This window comes from Sphaerodactylus townsendi, linkage group LG06 (assembly GCF_021028975.2).
Source record: "Sphaerodactylus townsendi isolate TG3544 linkage group LG06, MPM_Stown_v2.3, whole genome shotgun sequence".
NCBI lineage: Eukaryota > Metazoa > Chordata > Lepidosauria > Squamata > Sphaerodactylidae > Sphaerodactylus > Sphaerodactylus townsendi.
Genome location: NC_059430.1, coordinates 118,334,623 through 118,356,214, shown reverse-complemented (window position 1 = coordinate 118,356,214; position 21,592 = coordinate 118,334,623). Strand labels below are relative to the sequence as shown.

Sequence of the window (21,592 nt, the reverse complement as noted above, 5' to 3'; positions counted from 1 at the left end):
TATTCTATAATGCATTTTCAAACCACTTTCACAACTGTTTGCAAAAAGATTTTGCTATTCCGCACAGCTTCAAAGAGCATTGAAAGCAGTTTGAAAGTGCATTATTTTGCATGTGCAGAAGGAGCCTATAAGTTGTGCTGTGTTCATGTCCTTCATTAAAAAAAACACCTTGCAAAGCATTCCTCTTCTCTGGCCAAGAAGAGTTGCATGCTAACAGAATTTTAAACCCAATGTCCACAACTCCATTTCAAACCCAATGTCCACAACTTCTTGAGTTAAATGATCCCTCAAAGCTGAAAAGAAACTGTTCAGAGGGAATATTGGAAAAAAACCAATGCCGTAGTTTCATATTCCTGTAAAGATCCTTGGTGGGAAACCTCAGGTCACAAGTTCAGCAGTGGGCTGGCCATTTTTGTCTCATGAGGTTTTCAATAGCTTCTGGTGCCAATTCAGAGGATGTCCTCCTACACCTTCACAACCCTAAGACAATTGATCAAAACTAGCAACATTGACAGAATAAATAATTGTTAGGCTATCCAAAAGTCAAACACATAATATCCAAGACCAATTAGTCTCGTTCTATAGAGAAACTGTAAGAGAATATCTTCTGTCTCTCAAGGCACCTCCTAAAGGAGTTTGCTCCCAAATTTTGATTCTTCAGTAATCTCTTGGAGAAATCATTGGCAGTGTATTTCTGTATTTTGGGCAGGATTGTAATCAATACTAAAAATGTGTCAGTATGCCTATCTTTATTACAAGCATCCAATCTATGTCAGATGGAAAAATGTAGATGGAAATCTAAGAATGATTTCATCTTCTTTTTGTGTTCCCGTATAACCTCTTTCTTCTGCAAACTGTCTTGGTTCTTTGGCAGAGTTTCTGGGGTATGATTTTTCTTATTACTTTATTATATCAGACAAATGTGTCCCCCCTGTTTCTTCAGACACACACACATAATAACACTGGCCATAATCAAGGACATGACTAATGAACTGAATGGTATCAGAATCCCAAGCTCTCTGAATAAGACACCAGAGAAAGGTAAAACTAATTTTTGCTTCTTTACCAGGCAATTCCTTATTCGTTCAATGTGAAAGAAAAAGGAAAGAATCCTTTTTACATTCTTCAGTGAGCCATATAGAGTCAGTGGCTGTTTCCGCACAGTCATAGCTTATACTCAGGGGTCGCGTTTGGCACATATGACATAGCTAACGCTACTCCATCTGGGACCATTCGGCGACTTAATAGTCCCGGTAGAGAAGATCTGGCAAGCAGCCTGGCTTGCCAGAAGGCTAAACATCGTGCCATCGCCCGAATGCCTTACCATCCCTCTGACCTTCCGGCACATTGCCCAGGCCAGGGGACATGCCTCCCTACCCTGTGCAACTGCTCCGGAGTCACAGGACAGGGGGGGAATGTCCCCAGGCCTGGGCGACATGCTGGAAGTTCGGAGGGATGGTAAGGCATTCGGGAAAGGGAGGAATGGCACCTTCCATTTGCTGCCATTCAACTCGAGGGTTGCGATACAGCAGCGGCGGCCATGTGAACTGCTCCCCAGGGATGCTGTTTTTAGCATCCCTGGGACGCTGTATTCCGCCTGTGCGGAAACAGCCCATGATTAAAATGGAGTGGCTATTTTTGTTTCATCAGTTTTTTTAACAGGCAGCACCCAAAGTTTGATTCTTCAATAGGCTCTTGTGGAAATCATTGGCACAGTATTTCTGTGTTTTTCTCAGGGTGTAAATCTATACTAAGAGAGTGTCAGTATGACAATTCCCCCCCTTTTTAACAACCATCCAATCTAATTGTGAAGGAACAGTATAGATGGAAATTTGAGATTGACTCCACCTTCTTTTTTGTGTTCCTGTACAGGGCGGACTCGGAGGAGGCTCTGCGGTATGATTTTTCTTATTACTTCATTATACCAGACAAACGTGTGCCCCCTGTTTCTTCAGAAACACATACATAGTACCATAGGCCATTATTTTTATGCATTTATTTATTCAGTATTGGATTTGTATACCGCCCTCCACCGGAGGGCTCAGAGTGGTGTACAAAATAAACATATACTGATAGGGGAAAGTTAAAACTGGTACAAATATAATACAAGCCCTGCCTCCTTATTAAAACCAATAAACAGCACTACAACCAGCACCCGAGAACTAAAACCAAACCCCCCTGGGGGAACCCGAAAGGCCCCCACTAAAATGTGCCACATAATTAAAACAACCAGAAAACCAGGGGAAGGGTCAGGAGACAGGGGGCAGATGATTAATGAACTGAATGGTGTCAGCATCCCAAGCTCCCCCACCAAGACCAAAGAAGTGTTGTGCAGCAGAGAAAGGTAAAACTACATTTTGTTTCTTTCCAAAATTGTTCCTTATTAGTTAGGTGAGAAAATTCCGTTGTGTGAAAGCCTTTCATGAGATACACAGTGCAGACAACTGCTTTTCTTTCTGCTAGGATAAGTTTCACATTAAAGGAATTTAAAATTTGATGAAACAGCAATATGCTAGCTATTTCTATCAAAAAGAGTAATACGCTAGCTATTTCTGTCTCATGCGATCTTCATTGGGATTTTTTGCACTTGCATGTAATGCTGTAAGCTGCATAAGCATTGCGAGTGCAATAATCGCAAATTCGTGATGATTCGCTTGGCTGTGAGGATACATCGCTGCATGCCTGCATACATGTGTAGCAGGAAAGATGGAAAAAACAGAAGTCTGTCCTTCTGAGGGCGCTTTTGCCATTCCTTCTGAAGACATTTTTTGCCATTCCCGGAGCTCTGTTAATGGCCCATGCAGAATCCACCTCTGTAGAGAAATCATCAGAGAATATCTCCTGTTTGTCAAAGCACCTCCTGAAAAGTTAGCTCCCAAAATTCGATTCTTTAATAAGCTCTTGTGGAAATCATTGGCAGTGTATCTCTATCTTTTGGGCAGGGTATCTATAGTAAAAATGTGTCAGTATGCCTATCTACTTTATTACAAGCATCCAAACTATGTCAGATGGAAAAATGTAGATGGAAATCTGAGAATGATTTCATCTTCTCTTTTGTGTTCCTGTACAACCTCTTTCTTCTGCAAACTCTCCTGGTTCACTGGGTGGTGTTTCTGGAGTATGATTTTTCTTATTGCTTTATTATACCAGACAAGTGTGCGTCCCCTTGTTTCTTCAGACACGCACACATGATAGCACTGGCCATAATCAAGGACATGACTAATGAACTGAATGCTAACAGAATCCCAAGTTCTCTCTGTAAAACACCAGACCAAATAAATGTTGTGCAGCAGAAAATGATAAAACTAATTTTTGCTTCTTTACCAGGCGGTTCCTTATCAGTTCAATATGAAAGTTTAACTGTGTTGTAGCCTTCTACATGAAGAAACATAAGTTTCATCCCATTCAACGTTCCCTCTTGGTCAGAATCCTTTTTACATTCCTCAGTGAGCCATATAGAGTCAGTGATTAAAATGGAGTGGCTACTTCTGTTTCGTCAGTTTTTTAATAGGTTTCTCATGCCAGTTCAAATTGTGTCTCCTACACCATCCCAAAAACATTCCAATCAAGCATCAACACCAGATGGGTATGAATACCTGTTAAGATATACAAATGCCAAACTCTCGTTGCTGGATTCAGCACAAAGTAAAAGTAACAATTGTGGACAATGTAAAATCCGTTTTTGGTTGTGGGGACTTTTTCCCAAGCACCTGCTGAGGAGGTAGCTCCCAAAGTTTGATTCTTCAATAGGCTCCTGTGGAAATCATCGGCACAGTATTTCTGTATTTTTCTCAGGGTGTAAATCTATACTAAGAGAGTGTCAGTATGACAATCTCCTTTTTTTTTACAACCGTCTTTCTAATTGTGAAGGAACAGTGTAGATGGAAATTTGAGATTGACTTCACCTTTTTTTTGTGTTCCCGTACAGGGTCTTGGTTCACTGGGCGCTTTCGGAAAGCTCTGCGATATGATTTTTTCTTGTACTCTTTTTTATACCAGACAAACATGTGCCCCCTGTTTCTTCAGAAACACATACATAGTACCATAGTTCATTATTTTTATTTATTTATATATTTATGTAGTATTGGATTTATATACTGCCCTCCCCCGGAGGACTCAGGGCGGTGTTCAAAATAAACATATACTGACAAGGGAAAGTTAAAAGGAAAGGAGGAACAGTGTAGATGGAAATTTGAGATTGACTTCATCTTCTCTTTTTTTTTAATTCCTGTAATAGGAATGTAGTTCACTGGCCGGAGGTCCTGCGGTATGATTTTTCTTATTACTTTATTATACCAGACAAATCTGTGTCCCCCTGTTTCTTCAGAAACACATACATAGTACCATAGGCCATTATTTTTATGCATTTATTTATTCAGTATTGGATTTGTATACCGCCCCTCCCCCCCCCCGGAGGACTCAGGGCGGTGTTCAAAATAAACATATACTGACAGGGGAAAGTTAAAAGGAAAGGAGGAACAGTGTAGATGGAAATTTGAGATTGACTTCATCTTCTCTTTTTTGTTCCTGTACAGGGTGTTAGTTCACTGGCCGGAGGTGCTGCGGTATGATTTTTCTTATTACTTTATTATACCAGACAAATCTGTGTCCCCCTGTTTCTTCAGAAACACATACATAGTACCATAGGCCATTATTTTTATGCATTTATTTATTCAGTATTGGATTTGTATACCGCTCTCCCCTGGAGGACTCAGGGCGGTGTTCAAAATAAACATATACTGACAGGGGAAAGTTAAAAGGAAAGGAGGAACAGTGTAGATGGAAATTTGAGATTGACTTCATCTTCTCTTTTTTGTTCCTGTACAGGGTGTTAGTTCACTGGCCGGAGGTGCTGCGGTATGATTTTTCTTATTACTTTATTATACCAGACAAATCTGTGTCCCCCTGTTTCTTCAGAAACACATACATAGTACCATAGGCCATTATTTTTATGCATTTATTTATTCAGTATTGGATTTGTATATCGCAGCCTCGGGAGGACTCAGGGCGGTGTTCAAAATAAGCTTATATACTGACAGGGGAAAGTTAAAATGAAAGGAGGAAAAGTGTAGATGGAAATTTGAGATTGACTTCATCTTCTCTTTTTTGTTCCTGTACAGGGTGTTAGTTCACTGGCCGGAGGTGCTGCGGTATGATTTTTCTTATTACTTTATTATACCAGACAAATCTGTGTCCCCCTGTTTCTTCAGAAACACATACATAGTACCATAGGCCATTATTTTTATGCATTTATTTATTCAGTATTGGATTTGTATACGGCCCTTCCCCCCCCCCCCGGAGGACTCAGGGCGGTGTTCAAAATAAACATATACTGACAGGGGAAAGTTAAAACCGGTACAAATATAATACAAGCCCTGCCTCCTTATTAAAACCTATAAACAGCACTACAACCAGCACCCGAGAACTAAAACCAAACCCCCTTATCCCACTGGGGGAACCCAAAATGCCCCCACTAAAATGTGCCACATAATTAAAACAACCAGAAAACCAGGGGAAGGGTCAGGAGACAGGGGGCAGATGATTAATGAACTGAATGGTGTCAGCATCCCAAGCTCCCCCACCAAGACCAAAGAAGTGTTGTGCAGCAGAGAAAGGTAAAACTACATTTTGTTTCTTTCCAAAATTGTTCCTTCTTAGTTAGGTGAGAAAATTCCGTTGTGTGAAAGCCTTTCATGAGATACACAGTGCAGACAACTGCTTTTCTTTCTGCTAGGATAAGTTTCACATTAAAGGAATTTAAAACTTGATGACACAGCAATATGCTAGCTATTTCTATCAAAAAGAGTAATACGCTAGCTATTTCTGTCTCATGCGATCTTCATTGGGATTTTTTGCATATTGCATGTTGCAGCTGCATAGCATTGCAGGTGCAGCCAATCGTATTGCGTGATGATTCGCTTGGCTGTGAGGATACATCGCTGCATGCCTGCATACATGTGTAGCAGGAAAGATGGAAAAAACAGAAGTCTGTCCTTCTGAGGGCGCTTTTGCCATTCCTTCTGAAGACATTTTTTGCCATTCCCCGAATCTGTTAATGGCCCATGCAGAATCCAATTCCTCTGTAAATCATCAAGAGGAATATCTCCTGTTTGTCAAAGCACCTCCGAAGTTAGGCTCCCCAAAATTCGATTCTTTAATAAGCTCTTGTGGAAATCATTGGCAGTGTATCTCTATCTTTTGGGCAGGGTATCTATAGTAAAAATGTGTCAGTATGCCTATCTACTTTATTACAAGCATCCAAACTATGTCAGATGGAAAAATGTAGATGGAAATCTGAGAATGATTTCATCTTCTCTTTTGTGTTCCTGTACAACCTCTTTCTTCTGCAAACTCTCCTGGTTCACTGGGTGGTGTTTCTGGAGTATGATTTTTCTTATTGCTTTATTATACCAGACAAGTGTGCGTCCCCTTGTTTCTTCAGACACGCACACATGATAGCACTGGCCATAATCAAGGACATGACTAATGAACTGAATGCTAACAGAATCCCAAGTTCTCTCTGTAAAACACCAGACCAAATAAATGTTGTGCAGCAGAAAATGATAAAACTAATTTTTGCTTCTTTACCAGGCGGTTCCTTATCAGTTCAATATGAAAGTTTAACTGTGTTGTAGCCTTTCATGAGAAACACATGTTTTCATCCCATTCAACGTTCCCTCTTGGTCAGAATCCTTTTCACATTCCTCAGTGAGCCATATAGAGTCAGTGATTAAAATGGAGTGGCTACTTCTGTTTCGTCAGTTTTTTAATAGGTTTCTCATGCCACTTCAAATTGTGTCTCCTACACCATCCAAAAAGCATTCCAATCAAGCATCAACACCAGATGGGTATGAATACCTGTTAAGATATACAAATGCCAAACTCTCGTTGCTGGATTCAGCACAAAGTAAAAGTAACAGTTGTGGACAATTTAAAATCCGTTTTTGGTTGTGGGGACTTTTTCCCAAGCACCTGCTGAGGAGGTAGCTCCCAAAGTTTGATTAATAATGAAATCCTGTGGAAATCATTGGCACAGTATTTCTGTATTTTTCTCAGGGTGTAAATCTATACTAAGAGAGTGTCAGTATGACAATCTCCTTTTTTTTTGCAACCGTCTTTCTAATTGTGAAGGAACAGTGTAGATGGAAATTTGAGATTGACTTCACCTTTTTTTTGTGTTCCCGTACAGGGTCTTGGTTCACTGGGCGCACTCGGCGGAAGCTCTGCGGTATGATTTTTCTTATTACTTTTTTATACCAGACAAACATGTGCCCCCTGTTTCTTCAGAAACACATACATAGTACCATAGGCCATTATTTTTATTTATTTATATATTTATGTAGTATTGGATTTATATACTGCCCTCCCCCGGAGGACTCAGGGCGGCGTTCAAAATAAACATATACTGACAAGGGAAAGTTAAAAGGAAAGGAGGAACAGTGTAGATGGAAATTTGAGATTGACTTCATCTTCTCTTTTTTGTTCCTGTACAGGGTCTTAGTTCACTGGCCGGAGGTGCTGCGGTATGATTTTTCTTATTACTTTATTATACCAGACAAATCTGTGTCCCCCTGTTTCTACAGAAACACATACATAGTACTATAGGCCATTATTTTTATGCATTTATTTATTCAGTATTGGATTTGTATGCCGCCCCCCCCTGGAGGACTCAGGGCGGTGTTCAAAATAAACATATACTGACAGGGGAAAGTTAAAAGTAAAGGAGGAACAGTGTCGATGGAAATTTGAGATTGACTTCATCTTCTCTTTTTTGTTCCTGTACAGGGTCTTAGTTCACTGGCCGGAGGTCCTGCGGTATGATTTTTCTTATTACTTTATTATACCAGACAAATCTGTGTCCCCCTGTTTCTTCAGAAACACATACATAGTACCATAGGCCATTATTTTTATGCATCTATTTATTCAGTATTGGATTTGTATACCGCCCCTCCCCCCCCCCCGGAGGACTCAGGGCGGTGTTCAAAATAAACATATACTGATAGGGGAAAGTTAAAACTGGTACAAAGATAATTCAAGTCCTGCCTCCTTATTAAAACCAATAAACAGCACTACAACCAGCACCCGAGGCAAAGCCAAAACCCCTTAAGAGTCCAAAAGAAGGCCCCACTAAAAATGTGCCACATAATTAAAACAACCAGAAAGAAAACCAGGGGAAGGGTCGGGGAGACAGGGGCAGATGATTAATGAACTGAATGGTGTCAGCATCCCAAGCTCCCCCACCAAGACCAAAGAAGTGTTGTGCAGCAGAGAAAGGTAAAACTACATTTTGTTTCTTTCCAAAATTGTTCCTTATTAGTTAGGTGAGAAAATTCCGTTGTGTGAAAGCCTTTCATGAGAGATACGGTACGAACAATTGCTTTCTTTCTGCTAAGGAAGAGTTTCACATTAAAAAGATTTTAAAAACTTGATGACACAGCAATATGCTATTCATTTCTATCAAAAGAGTATCGCATTTAGCTATTTCTACCGTCATCATCGCGATCTTCATTGGAAGGACTTTTGCATATGTGCATGTTGCAGCTGCATGAACTTTGCAGGTGCAATACAGCGGTGATGAGCGACGCATTAAGCTTGGCGGTGGGGATTCATAGCTGCATGCCTGCATACATGTGTAGCAAGAAAGATGGAAAAACAGAAGTCTGTCCTTCTGAGGACGCTTTTGCCATTCCTTCAGAAGATGTTTTTGCCATTCCGGGAGCTCTGTTTATGGCCCATGCAGAATCCACCTCTGTAGAGAAATCATCAGAGAATATCTCCTGTTTGTCAACGCAACTCCTGAGGAGTTAGCTCCCAAAATTTGATTCTTTAGTAAGCTCTTGTGGAAATCATCGGCAGTGAATCTCTATATATTGGGCAGGGTGGCTATAGTAAAAATGTGTCAGTATGCCTATCTACTTTATTACAAGCATCCAAACTATGTCAGATGGGAAAATGTAGATGGAAATCTAAGAATGATTTCATCTTCTCTTTTGTGTTCCTGTACAACCTCTTTCTTCTGCAAACTCTCCTGTTTCACTGGGTGGAGGTTCTGGGGTATGATTTTTCTTATTACTTTATTAAACCAGACAAGTGTGCGTCCCCCTGTTTCTTCAGACACGCACACATGATGGCACTGGCCATAATCAAGGACATGACTAATGAACTGAATGCAATCAGAATCCCAAGCTCTCTCAGTAAGACACCAGACCAAATAAATGTTGTGCAGCAGAGAAAGGTAAAACTAAATTTTGCTTCTTTACCAGAAGGTTCCTTATCAGTTCAATGAGAAAAAGTTCAGTCATGAGAAACAGCATGTTTTCATCCCATTCAACGATCCCTTTAGGTCAGAATCCTTTTCACATTCCTCAGTGAGCCATATAGAGTCAGTGATTAAAATGGAGTGGCTATTTCTGTTTAGTCGGTTTTTTAACAGGTTTCTCATGTCAGTTCAAATTGTGTCTCCTACACCATCCAAAAAGCATTCCAATCAAGCATCAATGCCAGATGGGTATGAATACCTGTTAAGATATACAAAAGCCAAACTCTCATTGCTGGATTCAGCACAAAGTATATGTAACAGGTGTAGGACAATGTAAAATCCGTTTTTGGTTGCGGGGACTTCTTCCAAAGCACCTCCTGAGGAGGTAGCTCCCAAAGTTTGATTCTTCAATAGGCTCCTGTGGAAATCATTGGCACAGTATTTCTGTATTTTTCTCAGGGTGTAAATCTGTACTAAGAAAGTGTCAGTATGACAATTTTCTCTTTTTTTTCAACCGTTCAATCTAATTGTGAAGGAACAGTGTAGATGGAAATTTGAGATTGACTTCATCTTCTTTTTTTTGTTCCTGTACAGAGTCTTGGTTCACTGGGCGGGCTCGGTGGAGGTCCTGCGGTATGATTTTTCTTATTACTTTATTATACCAGACAAACTTGTGCCCCCTGTTTCTTCAGAAACACATACATAGTACCATAGGCCATTATTTTTATTTATTTAGTTATTCATTTGTTTGTTTGTTTGTTTGTTTATTAAGTATTGGATTTATATGCCGCCTTCCCTTGGAGGGCTCAGGGGGGTGTACAAAATAAACATATACTGACAGGGAAAAGTTAAAACTGGTACAAATATAATACAAGCCCTCTCTCCTTATTAAAACCAATAAACAGCAATACAACCAGCATCCAAGAACTAAAACCAACCCCCCACCACTGGGGGAACCCAAAAGGCTCCCACTAAAATGTGCCACATAATTAAAACAAACAAAAAACCAGAGGAAGGAGGTAGGAGACAGGGGGCAGATGATTAATGAACTGAATGGTGTCAGCATCCCATACTCCCACACCAAGACGAAATAAGAACATAAGAACATAAGAACTAGCCTGCTGGATCAGACCAGAGTCTATCTAGTCCAGAACTCTGCTACTCACAGTGGCCCACCAGGTGCCTTTGGGAGCTCACATGCAGGAGATGAAAGCAATGTCCTTCTACTCCTGCTGCTCCTGAGCATCTGGTCTGCTAAGGCATTTGCAATCTGAGATCAAGAAGGATCAAGATTGGTAGCCATAGATCGACTTTTCCTCCATAAATCTGTCCAAGCCCTTTTTAAAGCTATCCAGGTTAGTGGCCATCACCACCTTCTGCGGCAGCATATTCCAAACACCAATCACACGTTGTGTGAAAAAATGTTTCCTTTTATAAGTCCTAATTCTTCCCCAGCATTTTCAATGAATGCCCCTGGTTCTAGTATTGGCCGAGAAAAATTCTCTCTGTGGCATTTTCTGCCCATGCATAATTTTATGGACTTCAATCATATCCCCTGAGAGCGTCTCCTCTCCAAACTAAAGGAGTCCCAAATGCTGCGATCTCTTTCTCATAAGGAAGGTGCTCCAGCCTTCAATCATCCTTGTTGCCCTTCTCTGCACTTTTCTATCTCTTCGATATCCTTTTGAGATGTAGCGTGACCAGAATTCGCTTAGCAATGCTCAAAGTGCAGTCGCACCACGGCTTTATATAAGGGCATGACAATCTTTGCAGTTTTATCAACTCCTTTCCTAATTATCCCCAGCATCGAGTTTGCCTTTTTCACAGCTGCCATGCATTGAGTTGACATAGATGCCCAAATCCCTTTCCTGGTCTGTGACCCACGTGCTTTTGAACCCTTGTAGTGTGTAGATGAGAAGTTTGAAGTTTTGCCCTATATTGCATCACTTTACATTTTGATACATTAAACTGCATTTGCCATTTCTTAGCCCACTCACCTAATTTATCAAGGTCCGCTTGGAGCTCTTTGCAATCCTTTGTGGTTCTCACCACCCTACATAATTTGGTATGATCTGCACACTTGGCCACCACGCTTCTCACACCCCTATTTCCAGGTCGTTTTATGGAATAGGTTAAAGAGCACTGGTCCCAAAACGGATCCTTAAGGGGACACCACTCCCGACATCTCTCCATTGTGAGAACTTCCCATTTATACCCATCCTTTGTTTCCTGTTCTTCAACCAGTTTTTAATTCATAGGAGGACTTCCCCTCTTATTCCTTCATTGCTGAGTTTTCTCAATGGTCTCTGGTGAGGAACTTTGTCAAAAGCCTTTTGGAAATCCAAGTAGACAATGTCCACTGGTTCCCTCTTATCCGCATGCCTGTTTACACCCCCAAAGAACTCTAGTAAGTTTGTAAGACAGGACTTCCCTCTGCAAAAGCCATGCTGACACTTCCTAAGCAGGTCTTGCTTTTCTACATGTTTTATAGTTTTATCTTTAATGATAGATTCTACTAATTTACTAGGAATAGATATCAAACTGACTGGCCTGTAATTTCCTGGGTCCCCTCTAGATCCTTTCTTAAGGTGTTGTGACATTGGCCCATCTTCAGTCTTCAGGGATGGAGGCAGATTTCAGGGATAAGTTGACATTAAAGTGAGAACATCAGCAATTTCATGCTTGAGCTCTTTAAGAACTCTTGGATTAATGCAATCTGGGCCAGGGGATTTGGTAGCATTTAGTTTATCAATGGCTGCCAGAACTTCTTTCTTGCCTACCACTAGCTTCGCTAGTTCCTCAGATTTGCCTCCTAAGAAGCCTGGTTCAGGTGCAGGAATTTTCCTCACCTCCTCTTGGGTGAAGGCAGATGCAAATAATTCATTCAGCTTCTCTGCAATCTCCCTGTCATGTTTTAGCACATCATTTGTTCCTTTGATAATCTAATCGGGCCTCACCGCTTCCTAGCTGGCTTCCTACTTTGTTGATGTACTTGAAGAATTGTTTGTTGCTGTGGTCTTGATGTTTGCAGCCATCGCGTTCCTCATAATGAAATCGCACACTTTTGCCTCCCTTACAGCTAACTTGCTTTCTTTTGCCACCATTTGTGTTCTCTCTGGTATTCTCCATCAGTCAAGTTGGACTTCCATTTTCTAAAAGACATCTTTTTTTCCTAATAATTTCCTCAATTTCCCTTGTTAACCATGGTGGCTTTCTTTTGGACTGGGCGCTGCCTTTCCTAACCTGTGGGGCCAGGACCACGTTACTGGTCCTACACAGCAGAATTAGTTGAAGAAAAACTTAGTTAGAAATAAAAGCAAAAGACATCTGACATTAGAAACAAACAGACAGTTTTTACTTAGCAGAATTTAGATAAGATTACAGAATGTGAACTCTCCCGAGGGAGAGACACACCCCAGTGCTCTCAGAATTAGAGAGGACCAGAATTTAGAGCGTTACAGGAGGAGGTTGAAGCCCCTCCGGGTGGCTCTCGAAAGAGGCACACCCAGTAGAGGAAGAACCTTATTTTTTATAGATGCAAAGACGTCACACAGTCCATCCCCTTACTCACTTATTAACCCATACAAGCATGTATGTTCAAACCCCATTGGTCAGAATCTGTCTCCTTGTCACATGAAGACAGCCTGTATTCTACATCAAAGCGCTTTACATGCTGTTGATTGCATGTCACTCTCCTGAATCTGCCCTATGCAAAGGGGCAGCCATAAAAGCTTCATCCCTCTGTCTCAAAGAAATAGGTTTCTGTAGTTTGGCTCCCCGAGAGAGATATCCCCTTCAAGCAATGCAGGCTTGACATTCCTTTGGATCATAAAACTTCCTTCTCCCAGCATGAAATGATTCTAACAATTCCCCAGTTTGAAATGTTAAAACATTTAACAGATTTTACATACACTGATTCTAAAACAATAGAAGAATTATAGTGAAATACTAATACATGTGAATTTCTCATTATCATTTCTGTGTTCATTTTAACTATATAGAAAAACACTTTGTAATTTAACTAATCACATTCATGTAGCTAGTTCTAACCCAAAAACCAAAGTTATAAAATTGCATATGTCTGTTGTCACGTTGGCCCCTAGTGCCAAGATACTAAAGATGTTATCTTGCTTGCCTGCATAGTCACTGACAAGCTGGTAACATTCCTTTGACCTGTTGCAAAATGCAGGCTTTTGGTCACTATACAGAAGCTCCCCGTTTGATTCTTGGCTTCTTTTGGTTCAAACTTGGATTTTCCATATGGCTGTTGATTAAAATACAATTTTTTTATACACATTCTGGCCTGTCTCCACAAACCTGTGGAATACATTCCAGCTGAGCTTTTATTACTGTGTTTTTAAATAACCTCCAAAGCATCTTGGACAGTTTGACTCTCTTGATTTTCCACTTTCAGCTTCCTGCACACTATCCCCTCATCTTTTGAGAATTTCCCTTTCTGAGAGGAGCAAAGGTAAACTACAACTTAGCAGTTGTTACTTGTTTGCCTTGCAGGGTCGCTGAATCTGATGACTTAGCATTGTGAGTGGCTGGAACTGCTATTGGCTCAACAACACTGACTTCCCACACCCAGGTTCCTTGGGTCCCACATTAGAATTAGATCTAGGGTCCACCTCTCCTGGTTGGTTCCACAACCATCTGCTCTAAGCCACAGTCAATTAGCAAATCCAGGAATGTTCTCTCTTTACTATGACTTGAAAATGCATTTTTCTAGTTTATATGGGGATAGTTAAAATCACCCATTACCACTATATTTTTGCTTTTGTTGGCCTCTCTAATTTCTTTTTCCATCTCAGAATTCTCTTGTGCGCTTTGGTCAGGGGAATGATAATATATTGCTAATATTAAACTATCCTTCACCCCTAGTATTGACATCCATAATGCTTCTGTAGAGGAATCAGCCCCCCATTGTCTATTTTATCGCGACTTTTCTGTCTCTCCCCACCCACCACCAATAAAAGCCCTGTCCTATCCTTCCTGTAGGAGCCTGTAAACTGGGATAACATGCATCCCACTGAGGACATATCTCCTCGATCCACCGTAATGTCTCTGTGAATTGCTTACTATATCAATGTCCTCCTTCAAAACTTTCTGTACTCCAGCTGCCCCATTTTAGGTCAAAGGCTTCCTACTTTTTTAGCATTAGAGACACCTGTATACTGTCTCTGTCCTAACAACACGGATTTATGTAATGTTTTGCCCATCAGAGCCTTTTGTAGTAGACACTATTACTTATCCACATTGCTATGCTCCTACTGCGGCTTGTATGGCGGTTGATTTAGGAAAAACCTCCCCTCTCTGTCTGCTTCCCCATGGACACTGCTTATTCCAAACCGAAGTCCACCTCCCGGCTCCTCATACCGGCATTTCCCCAGTGATCAGTTTAAAGCTGTTCTGCCACCTTTTTTTAATGTTGGCGCCAGCAGCCTGGTTCCTCTTTTGGTTAAGATGGCTTGAAGCCCGTCCCTTTTCAATACAGGCAGGCCTTCCTTGTTGTCCCAAAAGGTTCCCCACGTTCCTGAGCAAATCCTGAACCCCTCTGCCTTACACCACCTTCTCATTTGAGACCCTGTATCTCTGCTTGCCCACAAGCTCGTCCCTGTGCGTGGAACAGGTAGCATTTCTGAGAATGGCACCTTGGGGGGTCCTGGATTTTAACCTGTTTCCTAGCAGCCTAGAGATTTAGCTTCCCAGAACCTTCTGGCTACACTTCCCAATGTTGTTGGTGCCAATGTGGACCACAAAAAATAATGGCCAGCTCCATACCCAGCGCACTTTGTCTAACAGCCTATCTGAATAGACAAAGTGCTTGACATCCATAACCTTAAGCGCCAGGCAGGCCAGAGTGCACGCCATGCATTCATCAGCCTCTCACTGAAACCCAACTCTCTATATTCTTAATGATCAAATTGCCCACTACAAGGAGCCCTCCACCTCCCCGAGGGGTATCCTCACTGCGAAAGGATATCTGATCACCAGCTAAGGAAGGGGTCCCATCTAAAGAGGAACATCTTCCACACCACCTCAGACTGGCACCCTCCATCCCACAGACTCTCATTCTCCATGACATCCTGAAGAGATGTCACAGGAGATGGGACCGGGCTGTTAGGTCCCTAGAAAGCCTTGTCTGTCACCCACTCCTGCCTCTCTCTCTCCAGCTTCTCCAGGTCTGCCCGCCCATTGACTTCAAGAGAAGCGGATACATTTCCTACCAGGTGCCAGGGGCTTATTGGCGAAGGCACACCCGCGACCTTCTGTGTCCTGAGTGGCGAGATGGTGAGTAACAAACAGAAAAAGGCTAAAAGATTATGCCCATTAGTAATGATGAAGCTCAGTTGAATCTCTGGCCCCACTACACTGTTTTCAGATTCAAGGATATCGGAATCAAAGTGTAATGTGAATCTTACTCCTTTACCTTTTACCCGATCTCCCCAGATTTATTTAGATTACACTACTTGCTGGACAATCCTGATCCTTCTCTGTGTATGATAGTGGCAGACTTTCTCCTGGAAATTACTAAATGCCAGTAGATTTCCTTCCACTTAACATTTATTTCCTGTATTGTGTATGTTTTTAATCAGTTTTTTACTATTGTTGTACTGTTGTCTATGCCAATAAAGGCTTGGTGATGTGGCACATTTCCTGAGTGCCAGGAGCTCACTGTAGCGAGGGCACACCCACAAGTTCTGTCCTAGTGGCAGATAGTCATATATGTGACACTCAGTGCAAAACACTTGAAAGCCCCGCGCCTTTATCGTCCTGCCACCTTCATATCTAATTTTGTTTAAATATTCAAATACAGATTTTAATGAGCGTCTCCCCGTTCATCCCATTCAATGATCCCTCTAGGTCAGAATCCTTTTCACATTCTTCAGTGAGCCATATAGAGTCAGTGATTAAAATGGAGTGGCTATTTCTGTTTCATCAGTTTTTAACAGGTTTCTTATGCCAGCTCAAATTGCATCTCCTACACCATCAAAAAAGCATTCCAATCAAGCATCAACACCAGATGGGTATGAATACCTGTTAAGATATACAAAAGCCAAATTCTCTTTGCTGGATTCAGCACAAAGTTAATGTAACAGGTGTAGGACAATGTAAAATCTGTTTTTGGTTGCGGGGACTTCTTCCAAAGCACCTCCTGAGGAGGTAGCTCCCAAAGTTTGATTCTTCAATAGGCTCTTGTGGAAATCGGTAGCTGCCGTATTTCTGTATTTTTCTCAGGGGTGTAAAAAATCCTATACTAAGAGAGTGTCAGATATGACAGAAATCTCAGCTTTTAATACCCGTCCAATCTAATTGTGAAGGAACAGTGTAGATGGAAATTTGAGATTGACTTCATCTTCTCTTTCGTGTTCCTGTACAGGTTCTCGCTTCAAAGGGTGGACTCGGCGGAGATTCTGTGGTATGATTTTTCTTAAAACTTTATTATGCCAGACGAATGTGTGCCCCCTGTTTCTTCAGAAACACATACATAGTACCATAGGCCATAATCAAGCAGATGATTAATGAACTGAATGGTGTCAGCATCACCAAGACCAAATAAGTGTTGTGCAGGAGAGAAAGGTAAAACTACATTTTGTTTCTTTCCAAGATTGTTTCTTATTAGTTAAGTGAGCAAATTCCATTGTGTAAAAGCCTTTCATGAGATACACAGTGCAGACAATTGCTTTTCTTTCTGCTAAGAAGTGTTTCACATTGAAATAAATGAAAAATTGACGAAAGAGCAATACGCTAGCTATTTCTGTCTCATGCGATCTTCATTGGGATTTTTTGCATGTTGCATGTTGCACCTGCATAGATTTGCAGGTGCAGCAATCGTATTGCGTGATGATTTGCTTGGCTGTGTGGATTGATTGCTGCATGCCTGCACACATGAGTAGCAGGAAAGATGAACAAAACAGAAGTCTGTCCTTCCAAAGGCGCTTTTGACATTCCTTCTGAAGACGTTTTTGCCATTCCGGGAGCTCTGTTTATGGCCCATGCGCAATCCGCCTCTGTAGAGAAATCATAAGAGAATATCTCCCGTTTGTCAAAGCACCTCCTGAGGAATGTGCTCCCAAAGTTTGATTCTTCAATATGTTCTTCTGGAAATCATTGGCACTGAACTTCTATATGTTTGGCAGGGTAGTAACCTATAATAAAATGTGTCAGTATGCCTATTTACTTCATTGCAACCCTTCAAACTATGTCAGAAGGAAAAGTGTAGATGGAAATTTGAGAATGATTTCATCTTCCCTTTTGTGTTCCTGTACAGGGTCTTGGTTCACTGGACGGACTCAGCGGAGGTTCTGCGGTATGATTTTTCTTATTACTTTACTATACCTGACAAACATGTGCCCCCTGTTTCTTCAGAAACACATACATAGTACCATAGGCCATTATCGAACAGATGATTAATGAGCTGAATGGTGTCAGCATCCCAGGATCCCTCACTAATCTAAGTAAGTGTTGTGCAGCAGGGAAAGGTAAAACTAAATTTTGCTTCTTTCCAAGATAGTTCCTTCTTAGTTAGGTGAGCAAATTCTATTATGTTAAAGCCTTTCATGAGATACACAATGCAGACCACTTCAATTTTCATATTCACAAATCCACTGCTATTTTTGGTTCAAGGAACCCACACACAGGGGAAAGGAAACAGTGTTGGGGAAATATTTTAAAAAATCAATACCTCCATTTTGTCCTCCTATTCAGATGTTCAGTGGACCACCACTGCTCAGTAATTTATCAGTGTGTATGTACTTTCTATCTGTGATGCAATGAGACTTTGGCTTTGGAATATCTTAGCAGTTCCTATTTTGAACTCAGCTGGGTACTGACATTCATTTGGAATAGTATTTTGAAGGAGGCATGAGAAACCAGTTTTAAAAAACCTGTTGAAATATCCATGCCATTGTAGTTCCTGACCTTTATACCTTACTGAGGAATTTAAAAAGGATGCTGAAGTAGAGGTATCATGAAGATTGATTGAAACGTAGGCTCATTCCTCACATGCAGAATAATGCACTTTCAAACTGCTTTCAGTGCTCTTTAAAGCTGTGCGGAATAGCAAAATCCATTTGCAAACAGTTGTGAAAGTAGTTTGAAAATGCATTATTTTGCGTGTGTGGAAGGGGCCATGGTATTTCTCATGAAGGTCTGTAACGCAATGAAACTTTCAAACCAAATTTATAGGGAACTGCCCGTCAAAGAAGCAAAATTTAGTGTTTTGATGAATTCATTTCCAAGTGCAGTTTGCTGATAGTCTCTTGTGGGAATCAGAAGTTGAACATATCTATTGTTTTTGCAGAGCAGTAATTTCCATTAAAAGACTGTCAGCACGTTGAATGTACTTTAACAGAACTATCTTATGTTCTTATCTGAGATATCTCTGAAGTTACTATGGAGGGGTAATGTTAAGAATGACTTCATCTTCTCTTTTGTGTTCCTGCTCAGATTTCTGGATTAAACATAGTGGATGATGCTCATGTGGTATGATTTTTCTGATTATTTTCATATATCAGTCATAGTTGCAATGGTTTCAGAATCCCAAGTTCCATGTCTAAGGCTGTTTCCGCACGGCCTTTTTATGGCGCCCTGGGGATGGGAAAAACGCCGTCCCCAGAGGCCATTAAGCTGGCAGGCGGCTGCTGCAAAATGCAGCAGTGCCGGTACCCTGACTCGCAACTCCCCTCCCTCCAGAGGCGTCGCGGGCGCCCAAAAGAAACAACCACTAAAAAAAGAGGTTGTTTTGCACCAACAAGCGTGTTCGGTATTGCGAACATCTACGCCGAGGGAACCATATTTCTCCGATCCAACTCACCTTGTCCCCGTCGTGCGGCCTGCTGGCCTCTGCAGCCCCTCCCTCACTTGTCCCTCCGACCCCTGGAGTGGTCGGGCCGAACAGTGACTCGTCGAGGCTTCGAGGCCAACAGGCCAGTAAACAATGGAAGCGAAGAGGAAAAAAGCGAAATCCCATCGCGAAGACCACCACCATGTCCCCCGCCGGCCTCCTGAGGAGCGCGCCGCGTCTTGCATCGCGAAGAGCGGCCTCATACGCCCGCGGCAAGAATTCTTTACCGCAGTGCAGAGCGCCCTCGTTTACCCGTCTTGAAGCGGCCTCTCTGTCACTGGACAGAATAATGATCTTGCATGATGAGCCCTTAAAGAAAATTGTATGTGAAACTCTCAGATTGTGTTCACTGGCATGAGAAACACAGTATAAAACATTGCTTTTCTATGTATGTTAAAAAAAATTCAAATTTAATGTCCAAAAATCTGTCAGTTGTTGGAGTAAAGGATCCCACAAAACTGAAAGGGAACTGTGTTGAGGGAATGATTAAAATATCATGACCTCCATTTAATATTCCTGTTCACATCCTCAGTGGGCCATTTCTGGCCAGTAATGCAGCAATGCGATGGCTATTTCTGTCTCCTGCACTGGCTTCTTCTGCCAGTCCAGAGTGAGTTCTCCAACACTTTTAGAACCCTGTGCCTAACAATACCAGCAAGGTTAGGACTACTAACTGCTATTTTACACAGAATACATTTTTGCCAGTATCTCTACATTGGAAAGGCTTTAAATCTCTCATAATGTATTTGATAGGTTTTTAATACGAGTTCAGATGGTGTCTTCTTTAATCTTCAGAACATAGTGCCATTGAACTATCCCTACCAGTAGGGTTAGGATTAATAGCTTTTGTAAAATCAAAATCATAATATCCTGACTGAAAACAAATTATCCTTTCAGCAGATGAAAACCATGGCCCTTTCCGCATGGGCCTCTATGCGCCCCCACACTGCTTAGCAGGGAATTCTGCCGGTGGGGGTGGAGAACCAACGCATGAGAGGCTGACTCCGCTACATGCAGAGCGCCTCTTCCCCTTCCCTCTCCCACTTACCTGCGTTAAGCTGTAGTCACCCTGCTGGCCTCCCTAAGCCCCTCCCACGCTGCCCTCCGACCTGGAGGTGGGAGACACCTTTTATCGGCGAACGGAGGCTTAGGAGAGCGGCAACAGAGCGAAATGGCTGGCGACAGGCTGAAGAAGCTAGCGTGTTCCTAGCCGGTGCCGTTTGCACCGCGCCCGCCGAAGGCTACGCTTTGTTTTCTCAAAAACAACCCTTTAAACAGGTGTTTTTGAGGATGGCCACAACGCCGCCCTGAGGGGAAGGGGAGCCAGATGCGACTTTGCTTTCGTTTCCAGCTTAGCGCCGCCGCCCTGTCTGCGGCAATGACGACTGGAGGCAGCGATTTTTTGCGTCCCCAGGCCAGCGTTTTTATTACGTCGCGAGGAAGGGCCCATGAGAATATTAGCTCTCTCAAAGCACGTGCTCATCTGCTCTTTCCCAATGTTTGATTCTCTAGCAGACCCTCGTGGGGATCATATTTCTGCATTTTTGGCAGAGTAGTAGTAATCTCTATTGTAAGAGTGTCAGCTCCCCAAATCTCCTTTATTAGAAAATTTCAAAATATCTCTAATGGTATTGTGCAGATATTATTGTGAGAATGTCTTAATCCTCTCTTGCAAATCCATGAGCAGCCGTGAAGGAGACAATTTTATAAATTCCACAGTATCCGAAGCCCAACCTCACTTCCTCAGATTCCAGACTGAGAAAGTAGTGTCCAGCAGAGAAACATCAAACTATATTTTGCTTCTTTTCAGATACTTTTTCCTTATCAGTCATGTCTCAAAGTCTCATTGTTTTATAGCCCCTCCAAAATATCTCCAAAGGAATTGTGCAGAGGGACTTTTCAGAATGAATTAATCCTTTCTTTTGGGCTTTCCTTTCCAGTTGGCTCACGACGTTGTAGACAAAGCTTTACAGGTATGATTCTTATTATTCTTTCATTATGCCAGTCAAATCTGTGTTCTCCAACTTCTCCAAAAACATATACATAATACAACACAACAACCTTCATTAGGCATTTAAAATATGCTCTAGAGTGTTACAATATACATAATACCATCATTTACATTTAAGGGAATCATTGCGTGCAGATGGTGAGACCCTTCTCCGCCAAAATAATGACACAACTTCGACCGGCTGGAAAATGGGATTGGGCAGCTTGACTAATTTTATTAACTATACAAACATGATTAATATCAACTATATACAGAGAAGCTGAGGGCCAGCAAGCGAGATTACTTAACATCAAAGAGTTCCCTTTAATCTCCATTGGGGCCCACTGGCGAGGAAGAGGCCCCAGAGGAGTGAAAACTCCGGCTTCCACCCTTCCTGCTCCTCCTGCTGAAGGCGGGCACTGGCTAAGCCCATGGCGATCTACCCGGCCCGCCATCCTCTCCCATGCTTGCTGGGGTTGTGCCGGGCACCGGC

The 21,592-nt window shown here is 41.9% G+C and overlaps 1 protein-coding gene across 50 annotated transcripts in view; it reads left to right on the top strand.

Moving 5' to 3' along the window:
• The window catches only part of LOC125434739 (uncharacterized transmembrane protein DDB_G0289901-like), a 76,063-nt gene that overhangs the window by 4,141 nt on the left and 50,330 nt on the right, over positions 1-21,592 (top strand). For 33 of the 50 annotated variants that reach the window (XM_048500404.1, XM_048500376.1, XM_048500385.1 and 30 more), the window contains exons 3-16: positions 1,873-1,896; positions 3,929-3,933; positions 4,243-4,267; positions 4,536-4,565; positions 4,828-4,857; positions 5,121-5,150; positions 7,190-7,228; positions 7,494-7,523; positions 7,786-7,815; positions 9,854-9,892; positions 16,644-16,682; positions 17,535-17,573; positions 18,713-18,748; positions 21,050-21,082. In XM_048500404.1, the coding sequence (XP_048356361.1) occupies positions 1,873-1,896; positions 3,929-3,933; positions 4,243-4,267; positions 4,536-4,565; positions 4,828-4,857; positions 5,121-5,150; positions 7,190-7,228; positions 7,494-7,523; positions 7,786-7,815; positions 9,854-9,892; positions 16,644-16,682; positions 17,535-17,573; positions 18,713-18,748; positions 21,050-21,082 (429 nt within the window). The remainder of the gene's footprint in view (positions 1-1,872; positions 1,897-3,928; positions 3,934-4,242; positions 4,268-4,535; positions 4,566-4,827; positions 4,858-5,120; positions 5,151-7,189; positions 7,229-7,493; positions 7,524-7,785; positions 7,816-9,853; positions 9,893-16,643; positions 16,683-17,534; positions 17,574-18,712; positions 18,749-21,049; positions 21,083-21,592) is intronic. The other 17 variants (XM_048500360.1, XM_048500356.1, XM_048500355.1 and 14 more) reach the window with 17 other exon arrangements.